General features: G+C 41.9%; 1 protein-coding gene across 4 annotated transcripts in view; it reads left to right on the forward strand.

Annotated features, from left to right (window-relative positions):
- Positions 1 to 14020, forward strand: part of ACOT12 (acyl-CoA thioesterase 12) — a 44795-nt gene that overhangs the window by 12266 nt on the left and 18509 nt on the right. For all 4 annotated transcript variants that reach the window (XM_087862026.1, XM_087862024.1, XM_045796368.2 and 1 more), the window contains exons 3-5: positions 1123 to 1183; positions 4642 to 4743; positions 9732 to 9867. In XM_087862026.1, coding sequence (XP_087718152.1) covers positions 1178 to 1183; positions 4642 to 4743; positions 9732 to 9867 — 244 coding nt within the window. In that variant the 5' untranslated portion in view covers positions 1123 to 1177. The remainder of the gene's footprint in view (positions 1 to 1122; positions 1184 to 4641; positions 4744 to 9731; positions 9868 to 14020) is intronic.

The following is a 14020-nucleotide window of genomic DNA, read 5'->3' on the forward strand; positions in this document are numbered from 1 at the left end:
TACTCGATCCTTTCTTTTTCAAAAAATCTCATAGCATTGTACTTCATCTGTCTGCATACTGGTGTCCCAAGCAAAGACTGGTATCCTTGCAGTCAGCAACCTTATCTTGCTCATCACTGTATCCTGAGGTCTTAGCTTAATGCCAGGACTAGTTGTAACTCGGTAAACATTTCCTAAATACATGAGTTAGATAAAGAAAGGAGTATTTTAGGAAGTTTGAATATGGAGGAGAAGAGAAAAAATGTTGAGATAGAATAGGCTTGAGAGAAAGATCGTTAAAAACAAGAGGTCTTGAGCATTTGCACAGACTGATAAGAAGTCAGGAACACGGCAGAGATTGCGGGTAGAAAAGAGGAAAGAGCTAAGCAGGCCGCAGTAGGGAGGAAAGGTAATGAGGGGGTGTGTCAAGGGCACAGGTACAGAAAGAGGTCTGGAAGAGACCTATCTTTATTCCACTGAAACAGAAGAGTAAGGAGAAGAAAAGGGAGAGTGTAGTTTAACTTTGAAAGTAAGGGAGAAAAATCGAGGAGGCTTACATTGGGTAGACCCTTAAGGTGAGGTAAAGGAACAGGAGGTAACTGGGGGGCCTGAACACAAAAGGTCTGGAACAATTTCAGATTGTATGACCAGGATTCCTGTAATCGTGGAGAGTGAATGGATCCTCCAGCAATCCTGGGAGTCCATGTAAACCTGGTGAAGTTGATCAGTTTGCTCGCTTGCTTGTTGGTATGTTTATCCATTATTTGTGAACAAACATTTAAAAAATAAATGTCAGTTGTATAGGTAGGCTTGTGTATTTGTTTTAACTTCTCTTAAGGAAGCAGCTATGATATAATCAAAGTACCTTTTGCAGATTTTGGAAGTCATTTTGCACACCACCTTTGCAAAGGCCCTTTTCTGTTTGAATAGAAGTAGTCAGCTAACATACATGTGGCTTACAGTGATTGGCATCTGTTCTTACAGCTGTTTTTTTTTCTGTTATCATTAACCTGAGGTTTCATGTATGAACATATCAGCATGATATGGGGGGACTCCTCTATGGCACATGCATTTAAGTGAATCTTTAAGTCTGAAATGAGATGTGCTAGGATTACTAAAGTCCGTCCCTCTCTTTGTAACTAGAGTTGGACAAGTTATAACCATCAAAGCAAAAGTTACCAGAGCGTTCAGCACAAGCATGGAGGTAAGTGACCCCTTTTCTTCTGACTGTTGGTGCTTCATTGTATACAGAAGGCAGAGGAGGAGGTCTGGAATAACTTGGAGTTCATGAGATTCTGAATTTCAGAAGGCCCTTGAATCTGTAGTCAGGCTCACAGGTAAATAATAAGAACCTTGTGCTTCCCAGTCAACTCTGCTACTAAAATTAAATGTGATGAGATGCACTATTTTTATAGAGAAGGACACACAGAAAGTAAACACACAAGGGAGAAGGATACCTCTTTGTTCTTTGCAAGGTATGGGTTTTATTTCTTTATTCTGACTACACTTGTTCTCCATCTCTTCACCTTCTATTGGAAACTAAGCCCCATAATTAGCTGGTTTTTGAAAGGCAGAGTTACTGAAGTGAGAAGGGAAGTTTAGAACATTTTTCTTCTACATCCACTTGGTTTTACTTTCTTTACCACAGTTGTGAAAGCAACATTTTCAGAGGCTTTTGAAATCGCTGTCCAGGTGAAAGTAGCAGGAAAGGAGTTACTGGATCCTCTGTTGCACCTTCTAGGTTGGGTAGTACCAGTCCCTTTGATCTCTGGATCCAGAAGACAGGAAGGGACAGGGCTACCATCAGAGAGCCCCACGGACTAGGTGGCTTAACCAACAGAATGGTATTGTGTCACAGCTCTAGGAGCTAGAAGTCCTAAGTCAAGGCATCGGTGATGTTGGCTCTTTCTGAGGACTGTGCAAGAGAAAGTGCCCCAGGCTCTCTTCTGGCTTCTGGTGATTTGCTGGCAGTCTCTGGAGTTCCTCAGCTTCTCCTGCATCACCCCTATCTCTGCCTTCATCTTCACGTACTGTTCTCATGCTGTGTGTGTCTGCGTCCAAATTCCCCCTTTTTACAAGGACATTGGTCACATTGGATTCGGTGCCCACCCTACTCTGGTGTGACCTCATCTTAACCAATTACATCTGAACCACCCTATTTCCAAAGTAAGGTCACATTGTAAGGTACTGGATTTGGTGGGGGACATGTTTCAACCCATATTCCTACTCAGCAGAACCATTTGGCAATAGCCACACCTATGGTGATGGCTTTACCCCTGTATCCCTGTGAACGGAGCACAAAACACTTGAAATCAGAAGAGAAATGTTTGTGTTGAAAACCAGCTCTCTCAACAGTTGTGATGATGCTTTCTTGGCTGTGGGCTCCTGACTTTTGCCGCATGGTAGCCACTGGGCTTGGCCTTTCACCTGAGGGCTACTGCTGTTCTTTATATTCAGCCCAACCATGGGTAATAGCTCTTTTTCCTTCTAGTTCCTAGCCCAGCTGGAATTTCCAAAGGAAATTCGACTAAAAACTAAAAAAGAAAACCCAGTGAGTTTAAAAGCACAGATGTCTAGGGCGCTGGGTGGCTCAGTCGGTTAAGGGTCCGACTCTTGATTTCGGCTCAGGTCATGATTTCGGGGTTGTGGGATCAAGCCTCCTGTCAGGTTCCACGCTCAGCAGGAAGTCTGCTGGAGATCTCTCTCCCTCCCTGTCCTTTTCCCCCTCCCCCTCCCAGCTGCTTGCCTTCTCTCTCTAAATATTTAAAAAGTAAGTAAGTAAATAAATAAATAAATGCACAGATTTCGAATCCTAAGGAAAGCAAATCTTAGCCTCGCCTCGCGCTAATTTAGCCGCTCTTCCCGGTTGAGGTCTTCGGCGGTCTCCGAGTGTGCTGTGTATGCAGTGAGGTTTGGCTGGAGGCGATGCCAGCTTCCGCACGCTGTGTGAGTTCTTGCTCACGCTCCTGCTCTCCAGCCCCAGAAGGTGCTCTTGTCTGGCCTTGTGAGCTTCTACCCTACGCATGCCCGGACCGGTGGCGCTCAAACACTCAACAGGACCATGGGCAGATTTCTGGCGTTCTTTCCTTTTGTAGCCCCCTTCTTTCTGGGACACTGCCCACACATCTCAGCTGCCTTGGTGTCCTTGATTTCTGGCTCCTCACGTTGGCAAGATTCAGTTTCCCCTCCTTGGCCATAGTCTGGGAATTACCTTCAGGCCGAGCGCCCAGGAAATTCAAGTGCTCCTCTTATCTGTTTCCTTCTTCCTTGGGGCTCACAGTTCTGCATTGTGTGCTACCTTATGTGTGAAAATAGTTGCTTCCTGTACTTGGTTCAGTTTTTCTAGTCGTTTTCACAGAATGTAATTGCAAGCTGACTTAACTCTGTTAACTGTTGTAACGGAAGACGGTGTTCAGAACGTGTTTTATCTCTCTAGAATTGTGGGGTTGAAAATGGATGGCTTAAATTTGGTTAATCACCATTGAGTTAACTGAGGTGTTACCATGCAAATATTCCTTTGTACTAATAAGGTAAGTGTCATAAAATGAATCATGGATTATTGAATTTTCTTATATGTGAGGTATCTTCATACGTGAAGACGTAGAAACAGCTCTTCTGTCTTTGATAACACAGTGCTAAGCTAAGATGCCCAAGGTGGCCCATGATTCCGAGAAGATCGTGTTACTTATCAGGGATATGTGGGGCAAGTGTCTGTTAGCCAAAATCTAATGACAGATTCCTGAGTTTACCAACCCTTCTACGAAGTGAAAGCCGCAGGACCTAAGCTTCAGACGTCTTCCCATAGGGAAATCCAGTCCATTGTGGTGTCACCATAGTGTCTCAGCCACCTCTTGCCATTCCCGAAAAATAAAACTCCAAGAAAAGGAAACAAAGCTACAGATAACATGATGCCATTTTGTCCACATTATAAAACTGAGAGACTAAAGATTTTTAAAAGTTTTGGTACATCTCTCTAATGATCTGCAAGGCGTTCATGAATATCTTGTTTTCAAAAGAATATTTAGTAATGATGGGATTAGAAAATGCTTGTCAGATAGTGTCAGTTTTTAAAATTATAATATAAAGCTATAAATACAGTGTGAGAACTCTATGTATATATTTACATACACATAAAACTGGAAGAAAATTCACCTAAACGTTAGTAATTATTAGTCTGGGTGGAGGGATTGCTCATAATATTTGCTCTGGATAGTCAGATTCCATTTTTATCTATTTTTATGTTTACCAAACTTTCCATGGTAAATACGTATTTTTCTATAATCAGAAAGAAGTTATTTTTTAATTATATGGAAAATCACTGAACGAACAGTGTTGCTTAAAAGTAAATTAAAATGCTGATTTTAGGGGCGCCTGGGTGGCTCAGTCGTTAAGCGGCTGCCTTCGGCTCAGGGCGTGATCCCAGCGTTATGGGATCGAGCCCCACATCTGGCTCCTCCGCTATGAGCCTGCTTCTTCCTCTCCCACCCCCCCTGCTTGTGTTCCCTCTCTCGCTGGCTGTCTCTTTGTCAAACAAATAAAATCTTTTAAAAAAAAATGCTGATTTTATTGAAAAACAAAAGAATGATAAAGGGCTTCATTGCTGCAATGTCGTGTGTTATCTGGATGGCTGTTTACTGACTTTTTTTTTTCTTTTCGTTTTAGATCAGCATCAAGGTCATAGTACAGGACATGTTCACTGGTATTGAGAAACTTGTTAGTGTGGCTTTCTCGACATTTGTAGCCAAACCAGTTGGAGAAGAAAAGGTAAATTTTCTGGGCGAAGAAGTATCTAACATGTTATTCAGGGACGTGTTAACGATTGCATCAGAATGATTATGGAAAAAAAAAAGACCTTTCTCCTTACTGTGACATATGCTTTCCCAAGATTTGTTGTCCACCTTTGTTTCTGTAGAAGTTGTCACCGTGTAGTAATACAGTGTTATGTACCTTAGAGAAAGGGGGATGTCGCCAGTTAGTGAAAGAGGAAAAAAACACTTTTAAATGATGTGAAGGGCCTATCAGTTTCTCGAAAATAGTGTTTGCTGATTTCGTTCTTTTCTTTTGTGGTTATATAGCTCAAAATTGAGTTAAAATAATTTTAAAAAAATTAAGAGCAACTTAGTAAGCAGTTGCATATTATGGTCCAATCATTTGTTTAGACCTGAAGGAAGAATGTCAGAGAGGCCGAACTAGTGACATTTAGAAATAAGCCTCAGGGCATACGGAGTAAAAACAGCCTTAAAATAAATAGGTTGTTCCGATATGTGTGCCCAGGGGGCTCGCCTGGCCATTGGCCAAGAGTGGCTTGTCTGTAGTCTGCTGGGCGTTTACTCATTATCATTTCTTGGCTTTCCTTTTCGGGGTCAGGGTACCTGGGAGAGGTTCTGCACTTAGTCTAAGCATTTTTAAATATCATAATCCAATTTAGAATTTAAATCTTTCACTGCAAGGCCTACTCCAGAGGTGGGCACGGTGGCATCTCCTAGTTCTGCTCACTCTACAGAAGAGTTCTTCCTCAGACTGCCTCCAACTTTAGAGCTGGGACAAAGCCGTGTTTTCGGTGTACCCACCAGAGGGGACAGCAGAGCAGCACTCACAAGCTACTCCTCACTTGGGCCGGGAGGCAAAGAGATGGATGGGACTGAATTAGTCCACCCGGATGCCTGGGTGGTAGGTGTCCCTGCACACTCTTGTGCGCCTGGACGCTTCTCCCAGGCCCTGTCCAGTATTAGCCACGCCACAAGACATAGGCACATTGCCCAAGGGCATTCTTTTTCAAACTGAAGCTTACATCAACTGTTATTTAAAATGCAGCTTTCTGGGCTGTGTCTCAGACCTACTGCATGAGAATCACTCGTATAGGGGCTTGGAACCTGTGCTTCGACAAAACAACCCAAGTATCCTATGTTCATTAAAATCTAAGACATCGAGGTAGGTCTTGCAAACCCTTCCGTTTTTCCTGGAGTGCCCAGATATCTCCAAACCCTTGAGAATGAGAGAATATGACAGGGCTGAGTGCAAGTGACAGAGAAGAGTCTGAGTCACCATCCTGTTCCATGTTCTCATTCTGACTTCAGAGACTCGTGGAACAAGAATATAATCGTCACACTTCAGTTCAGCCTCTGCTGAGCCAGAAGAACTGTTTCCCGAAAGCGTTTCTGGGCAGTTAGATGCCTTGCGGTGCTGCCAGAGTAGGTCAGCTCAGGTACCCTTTATTGTAAAGCTCCTCTCCAGACTTTCCAGCCAGTACCATTCTTGTTCAGTGGCACTTCACGAAGAGAGCTATGACAAGCCAGTGGTTTGGTCCGAAACAGCAGGCCTACGTGCATCTCTGTCCAAAGGGAGTTTGTTCCGGGATGAGACGGGCGATGATGAGGCTTAGTTCATCAGTTGCACAGACTGGATTATTGAAGGACTCAGAACTCCACAGGCGATGCTCGTGCAGGGCTCACTAAAGCGAAAAGAAATGGTAGAGCCGGAGAAAGGAAGCACAGGCAACCATCAGAGCAGTTCAAGGCTTCCAGGAATAGTTCTCAGGGTCCTTTTCCTTTTTTTAGAAAAATTATTTTATTTTTCCATCATGGTAAGTGTACTCTTTAATCCCTATCCCTTATTTCACCCGTCCCCCCACACACCTCTCCTCTGATGCCCATCTGTTTGTTATCCATATTTAAGAGTGTTTCTTGGTTTGTCACTGTCTTTTTTTCCCTTGCTCATTTGTTTCTTAAATTCCACATATGAGTGAGATCATATGGTATTTGTCTTTCTCTGACTTGTTTTGCTTAGCATTATACTCTCTCGCTCCATCCCTGTAATTGCAAATGGCAAGATTTCATTCTTCTTTATGACTGAATAATGTTCCATTGTGTATGTATTACCACATCCACGTCTTCATCCATTCATCTCGCAGTGGACACCTGGGCTGCCCCCATTGTTTGGATATTGTAAATAATACTGCTATAAATATAGAGGTGCATGTATCCCTCTGAATAATGTTTTTGTATTTTTTGGGTAAATGCGCCATTATTACTGGATCATAGGGTGGTTCTATTTTTAATTTTTTGAGGAACCTCCCTGCTGTTTTCCAGAGTGGCTGCACCAGTTTGCATTCCCACCAGCAGTTGCAAGAGGTTTCCCCTTTCTCCACATCTACGCCAACACCTGTTGTTTCTTTTGTTGTGATTTTTGCCATTCTGACAGGTATGAGGTGATAGCTCATTGTAGGGTTTTTTTTTTTAAGATTATTTATTTATTTATTTGACAGAGAGAGAGAGAGAGAGAACACAAGCAGGGGAAGCAGCAGGCAGAGGGAGAGGGAGAAGCAGGCTCCCCACTGTGGAAGGAGCCTGACACGGGGCTCAATCCTAGGACCCTGGGATCATGACCTGAGCCGAAGGCAGACGCTTAACTGACTGAGCCACCCAGGTGCCCCTCTCATTGTAGTTTTGATTAGTATTTCCTTGATGGCGAATGATGTTGAGCATCTTTTCATGTGTCTGTTGGCCATCTGGATGTCTTCTTTGAAGAAATGTCTGTTCATGTTTTCTGTCTATTTTTTAATGGGATTATTTGGGTTTTGGGTGTTGAGTTGTATCAGTTCTTCATATATTTTGGATACTAACCCTGTATCAGATATGTCATTTGCAAATATCTTCTCCCATTCAGTAAGTCGCCTTTTAGTTTTATTGATTATTTTCTTTGCTCTGCAGAACTTTTAATTTTGTTATAGTCCCAACGGTTTATTTTTGTTTTTATTTCCCTTGCCTCAGGAGATATATCTAGGAAAATGTTGCTATGGCCAATGTCAGAGAAATTACTGCCTGTTCTCTCTTCTAGGATTTTTATGGTTTCAGGACTCACATTTAGGTCTTTAATTCATTTTGAGTTTATTTTTTGGTATGGTGAAAGAAAGGGGTCCAATTTCATTTTTTTACACGTGAAAGTCCAATTTTCCCACCACCATTTGTTGAAGAGACTGTCTTTTTTCTTATTGTATATTCATTCCTCCTTTGTCAAAGTTTAATTGACCATGTAATTGTGGGTTTATATCTGGGTTTTCTGTTCTATTCCATTGATCTATGTGTCTATTTTTATGCCAGTACACTACTGTTTTAATTACTAGCCCTTTGTAATATAACTTGGCATCTAGAATTGTGATGCCTCCAGCTTTGCTTTTCTTTTTCAAGATTGCTTTGGCTATCAAGGTCTTTTGTGGTTATATACAAATTTTAGGATTGTTTGTTCTAGCTCTGTGAAAAATGCTGTTGGTATTTTGATAGGGATTGCATTAAATCTGTAGATTACGCTTGGTAGTATAGACATTTTAACAATATTTTTTCTTCCAATCCGTAAGCATGGAATATCTTTCCATTTCTTTGCATTGTCTTGAATTTCTTTTATCAGTGTTTTATAGTTTTCAGAATACAGGTCTTTCATGTCTTTGATTAGGTTTATCCATAGATATTTTATTGTTTTTAGTGAGTTTGTAAATAGAATTGTTTTCTCAATTTAATTTTCTGCTGCTTCATTATTAGTGTATAGGAATGGAACAGATTTCTGTGCATTGATTTTGTATCCTGGGACTTCATTGAATTTATTTATCACTTCTAGTAATTTTTTGGTGGAGTTAGGGTTTTCTTTATACATATCACGTCATCTTCAAATAGTGAGAATTTTACTTTTTCCTTAACAATGCAGATGCCCCTTTTTTCTTTGTTGTCTGATTGCTGTGCCTAGGACCTCCGGTACTATGTGGAATGAAAGTGGTGAGAGTGCACATCCTTGTCTGGTTCCTGACCTTAGGGGAAGAGCCCTCAGGTTTTCACTCTCAGGGTCCTTTTCAGTTATACAAAATAGCTTCACCTGTAGATTGGAGAGCCAAGACACAAGTTTCCGGGGTGGCCTTTTATACCCCACTGGTGACACAACGAAAACAAGGCTGGGCAGTTAAACCAGTACAAGTATTCAAGTCTGTGTATTCCTGAATGAACAGGCACGGCAGTCTAGGAGAGTTTCAGACTCGGAAGCAGCGTATTCTGAATCACTAGCTGCTTCGTCTTCCTGGCTAAGGGTCAGTACCAGCCCTCAGGTGTTCTGGAAATGAGCATGGAGTCACCCCCAGCCAGCTGACTTCCTTATGCACACAGGTCAACAAACAGGCATCTGTGGCAGAGCTTGAGCCCTTGGTTCTGTTGCATCATATTTTCAGGTTTCTGGAGGTCAGTTAAAGCTTTGTTCTGATCGTTTGGTTCTTTTAGTTTGTTTGTTAAATAATGTTTTCACTGTGTGATGAAATTTCCAAATTAGAAATGTCTCTCAGTACTTGATAGCTTTCTCTAGAACATGCTTTTCCCCCCTCCCTTTGAGAACTTAATTTTACAAGAAATAGAAAACATTTCTTGGTAAGAATTCAATGGACTCCAAGTCCCCCTCCTCATTCATTAATTTGAAGAATTTTTTTTATTTGTAGCTCTGTTGAAAATTTTAAAAATCAGGGAAAGTTAGTATTTGGAAAACTCTTTAAAGCACGTATCTTATTGTATGAAGAAATAATAAAGTCTATATTGGTTTTTTTTAGTTTAAAAATACTTTAAGAAAAAAATTTAGTCAAAAATATATGTAAAAATACCCAGAAATGCTATATTTACTTTGAGTTAGAAAACAATGTAACATACAGGTTTTTTTTTTTTACAAAACTCGTGTTGTGTTCTTATAATTAAAGCAATGAAAGATCAATGTTTTTCTTTCTCTAGATTCATTTAAAACCAGTCACACTTCTAACTGAGCAAGACCATGTGGAACATAATCTGGCTTCTGAGAGAAGGAAAGTTCGATTACATCATGAAGATACCTTTAAAAACCTGATGAAGGAAAATAGCAACTTTGACGGTCAGTAAATCGACTTCTAGGAACTTCAGTTCTATGACTGTGACAAGTGAAGGGGTCCTTTCTTAGAGCACACTTCCTTTCACCTTGTTATTACAGTTGGGCCCTGGCGATGCTAGATATCTTCCCCAACAAATCCAGTGGCTGGAGAAGGAAAGGCCTGGCCAATTCAGCATATGACTCCTGACACCGAAGACCTCTTTAAATTGGAGGTTCTCCGGGGGAGGAGACAGGAAAGAAGGGTGGCAGGGACCAGGCAGTCCTTATCCGTAAGAATGCGCTCAGTAGTGATCAACGAATGAAGGCATGACAACGCGATATGTCCAGCTGGTGCTTCACAGTTTACTAAGTAGTCTTTCATTCGTTACTTCGTATGAGCTGATTATAATATCAACAAAGGAGGAAACTGAAACCGAGCAGTGAAGACCCTTGCTAAAGATCACAGGGGCTATGAGCAGAAGCGCTAAGATTCTATTCCTGTTTCCTGGCTCTTCCCCGGTAACACTGGGTCTGATGAGCCAGAGTGTCTCAGTTCTCTGGCTGTGATCTCCCAGGCTCTTTGAGGCCTCATGGGGCCAGAATGGCAGGGTAAAGAGGGCTGCCTTGCTCCTCCCCTGCCCTTCCTTTTCTTCTGTCCCCATCTTCTGCAGCCTGAGGAGATGACCTGTTGGGAAGAGCAAAGTGGTGAGGTTGGAAGTGGAGTGGTCCAGGTCAAGTCCCTCTGCTCACCACTGCCAGGGGGGCCAGAGAGTTCATAGAAGGTCCAACTCCCCCTGAGCTCCAAAAGCAGACACACGTAGAAGAGGAAGGAAGGGATGAATACTTATTGACATGGATGGAACTGAAGGGTATTATGCTAAGTGAAATAAATCAATCAGAAAAAGACAAGACAATTATCATACGGTTTCATTCATACCTGGAATATAAGGAATAGTGCAGAGGATCATAGGGACAGGGAGGGAAATCAGAATGGGAATAAATCAGAGAGGGAAATCAGAAACTACAAGAGACTCTTGACTCCGGGAAACAAACTGAGGGTTGCGGAAGGGGAGGTGGATGGGGGTATGGGGTACTGGGTGATGGGCATTAAGGTGGGCATGTGATGTGAGCAGCACTGGGTGTTATATGCAAATAATGAACCATAGAACATTACATCAAAAGCTAATGATGGATTATATGTTGGATAATTAAATTTAAGTAAAAAAAACTAAAATGGGAATGGGAATGGGATAAATCTGTAAAAAAAATTAAGAGGAAAGAAAGGAGACAAGAAAGGATCAGAATGAGACTATTAAAAGAGAGGAAGGAAGAAGAGGACACACAGATGCCAGAGGAGAGAGGAAAGGCAGAGGCAGTGGTGATCTGTGGGGGCTTTATTCTGCCCTGCATGACATCAGCATGGTCCTGGGACCACTTCACAGACGACGTTTGGGTTGGGGAAAAAGTTTTTCAAAGGCTTCTATTCTTGCAGACCTTTAAAGACAATGCTCATTACCAAGCTACTTTTAAAGAAATGAAGAAGAGTCCATCCTTTTGTAAAGATGTTCTCAGTACCAAACTATATTTAAATGCATTTTGCTAAAGCAATGAAATGGCTGAACCATGAGAGCAAGGGCATACTAAAGAGAAAATTCAAGGTGGAAGGAGGCAGGACATGAAAAGATAGGACTGTGTCACAGGGGCTGTCTTAGGCCAGACAAAGAGGCTTGACCTTTCTTCTCTCCTTGAGGAAAGCCGATGAAGGTTTGGGCAGGGTTGCATGATTAGGCTGGCACCTATTATGGTCACTCTGCATAGAGGAGGGGAGACTAGAGGGAGGGAGACCAGGCAAAGGGTGAAGAGCTGCTACTCCAGGCAACGACAGTAGAGAGGGGAGGGGAAAAGGCCAAAAATATGCAAGGGATAACAGCAGCGGAACAGGATCACTCATGTGGGGAGATGGGTGAGGAAGAAGTTGTTCAGGGTAACTCAGGCTTCTGGTCTGAGCAGCTGGCTAGCTATGGTGGTATCACGAACTGAGCTAATGCATGTGAGGGGGAGGGGAGGGGCGGTTTTGATGAGATGGATGATGAGTTTAGTCTGACGTGCCTGTGGAACAACTAAAAGGACAAAATCAGGGCTGGGGAGATTTAGTTTGAGACACAACAGCTTACAGCTGGTAATGCAAATGAAGCAGCACCTACCTACAGTCACCTAGGGAGGGCTCACAGCAGCACCAGGTTGGTGGGCCAAGAGCGAAACTTGGAGAACATGGCCATTTCAGAGGTGATCAGAGGAGGAAGATGTATCTCAAAGGAGACCTAGAGGGACTAGTAGGAGGGGTGCAGGGAGAACCAGAGAGACCACCATCATAAGCCAAGGGAGTAGAGTTACATGAAGAAATGAGAGGTCAGCTGTGTTCCAGAAAGTTAGGAATAAAAATTGTCCACTGAACTAGGAATATGGAAGTCATTTTCACGTGCTGCCGCCATTCAAATATAGAGATAAAATGATTGTAATTGACTTTAGCTTCAGTTTATTAGGGCGTTGGGCAGATCACCCTAGAGGTCTGGTTCAGTTTAGGATTAGAGATTTTTAGAAGTCTGTTTTTATCACGTTTCCTCTGATCAGCCCTAAAGTAGATTATTCTACATTCTTTTGTACAAAACAACCTCGAACCTAACTTCGTTGATTTGATTTTTTAAGAATTTTACTAGCTTTCATGCCATCAAGATACCGTAGAAGCTAAAAGCGATTTCTCTTAGTGTCAGAGCCGGACCCTGGAACTTGACGTTGCCGTGAGCGCATGGTTTGTCCACCTGCGCCTGGTGTATCTGGATGGAGTTTGTTTTAAACCGCACAACACCTTCTAAAGGAAGATAGCTAAGGTCATCTTTGCTATTGAGCCATGTTCTTAGAAAACTCAGGGTTCTATATTGATAGTAATATCACAACTAATTAGGATCCCTTTCAAGATTTTATGTGGTTGAAATGCATGTTGTTAGAACAGTGAGAAATTTGAGTCAAAATCATACGCTTTCAAAGGAAAAAGGAAACAAAAGAGATTAGATTATGTAAAAGCAGAACTTCTTTCTAATGTGCTGTTATACCACTGGGTCATTGTTCGGAAGCTTGGCTTTACGAAAAGACTTCATATTTGGAGGATTTTAATAATTTTTTAGCAAGAAATCAAATCTTTATGAGCATTGTCCTGTTAATCCTTTCTGGTTATGAGAAGGAAAACTAGAATATCCTCAATGCAGGTGAAGGTTCTTGACCCAAAATTGTAGAATGAAAGCAGAATTTGTCCGAGCAGAATGATGACGTAGTACTTAGAGAACATCCAAAGTCCAAGTATTGAAGTTGACCTCTGGACAAGTATGCTCTTATTTGGAAGCCTGCAGAAAGGGTGAGGTTTGTTTACCATACTTAGCTTGAATACACAGCCAGAGGTGTGAGCCTGACTTGGTCTCTGAGCCTGGGAGAGCCGTATTTCTCCGTTGATTGGCAATTACCTGCAAATACGCATGATTCAGCACCGAGGTCACCTGCACTCCGCGTATTTCTGCATACACGTCATAGCTGATGCTCGTGCACACGTGACCTGCCCTAGTACCCACCTCTGTGTACCCCAGTGTGTGCCGCGGATGTCTCCGTAAGAGCTGAGTCGCTCTTATAGAAGGAATTGCCTTATATTTGGGTCTTTACAGTGTTTCTCATAATATAAGGCCTACTCAGTTTTTAATTCTATAATTATTTTAAATTATTTAAAAATAAGTAGTACACATGCACAGGGTGAAAAGTTCAAAAGGTATGAGAGGGCATTCAGTTAAAAGATAAGACTTCCTGCCATCAGTATCTCCCAGTTAGCCAGTTCCTATCCTCAAAGACAACCGATATTAAACACACACACATACACGCACGCACGCACACTGCACATACTTGGAGCACAGTATTCAAACAGCTGTGCGCCTTTCTTTTTTTCATTTAACATTGTATTTTAGAGAGAGTTTATATTTATTTTGAACAAAAACTAAGAGATATTAACCTAAAAAGCATTCAATCAATACTAGTTTGAGATATTAATAGGACATCATCTGACAAAGTCAGTAATAGCAAAAAAAAAAAAAAAGAGAGAAAGAGAGAGAGAAAGAGGTTGAAAGGGATTGAAGATTTC

This window comes from Ursus americanus, chromosome 5 (assembly GCF_024610735.1).
Source record: "Ursus americanus isolate L20-20 chromosome 5, mUrsAme1.1.p, whole genome shotgun sequence".
Taxonomy (NCBI): domain Eukaryota; kingdom Metazoa; phylum Chordata; class Mammalia; order Carnivora; family Ursidae; genus Ursus; species Ursus americanus.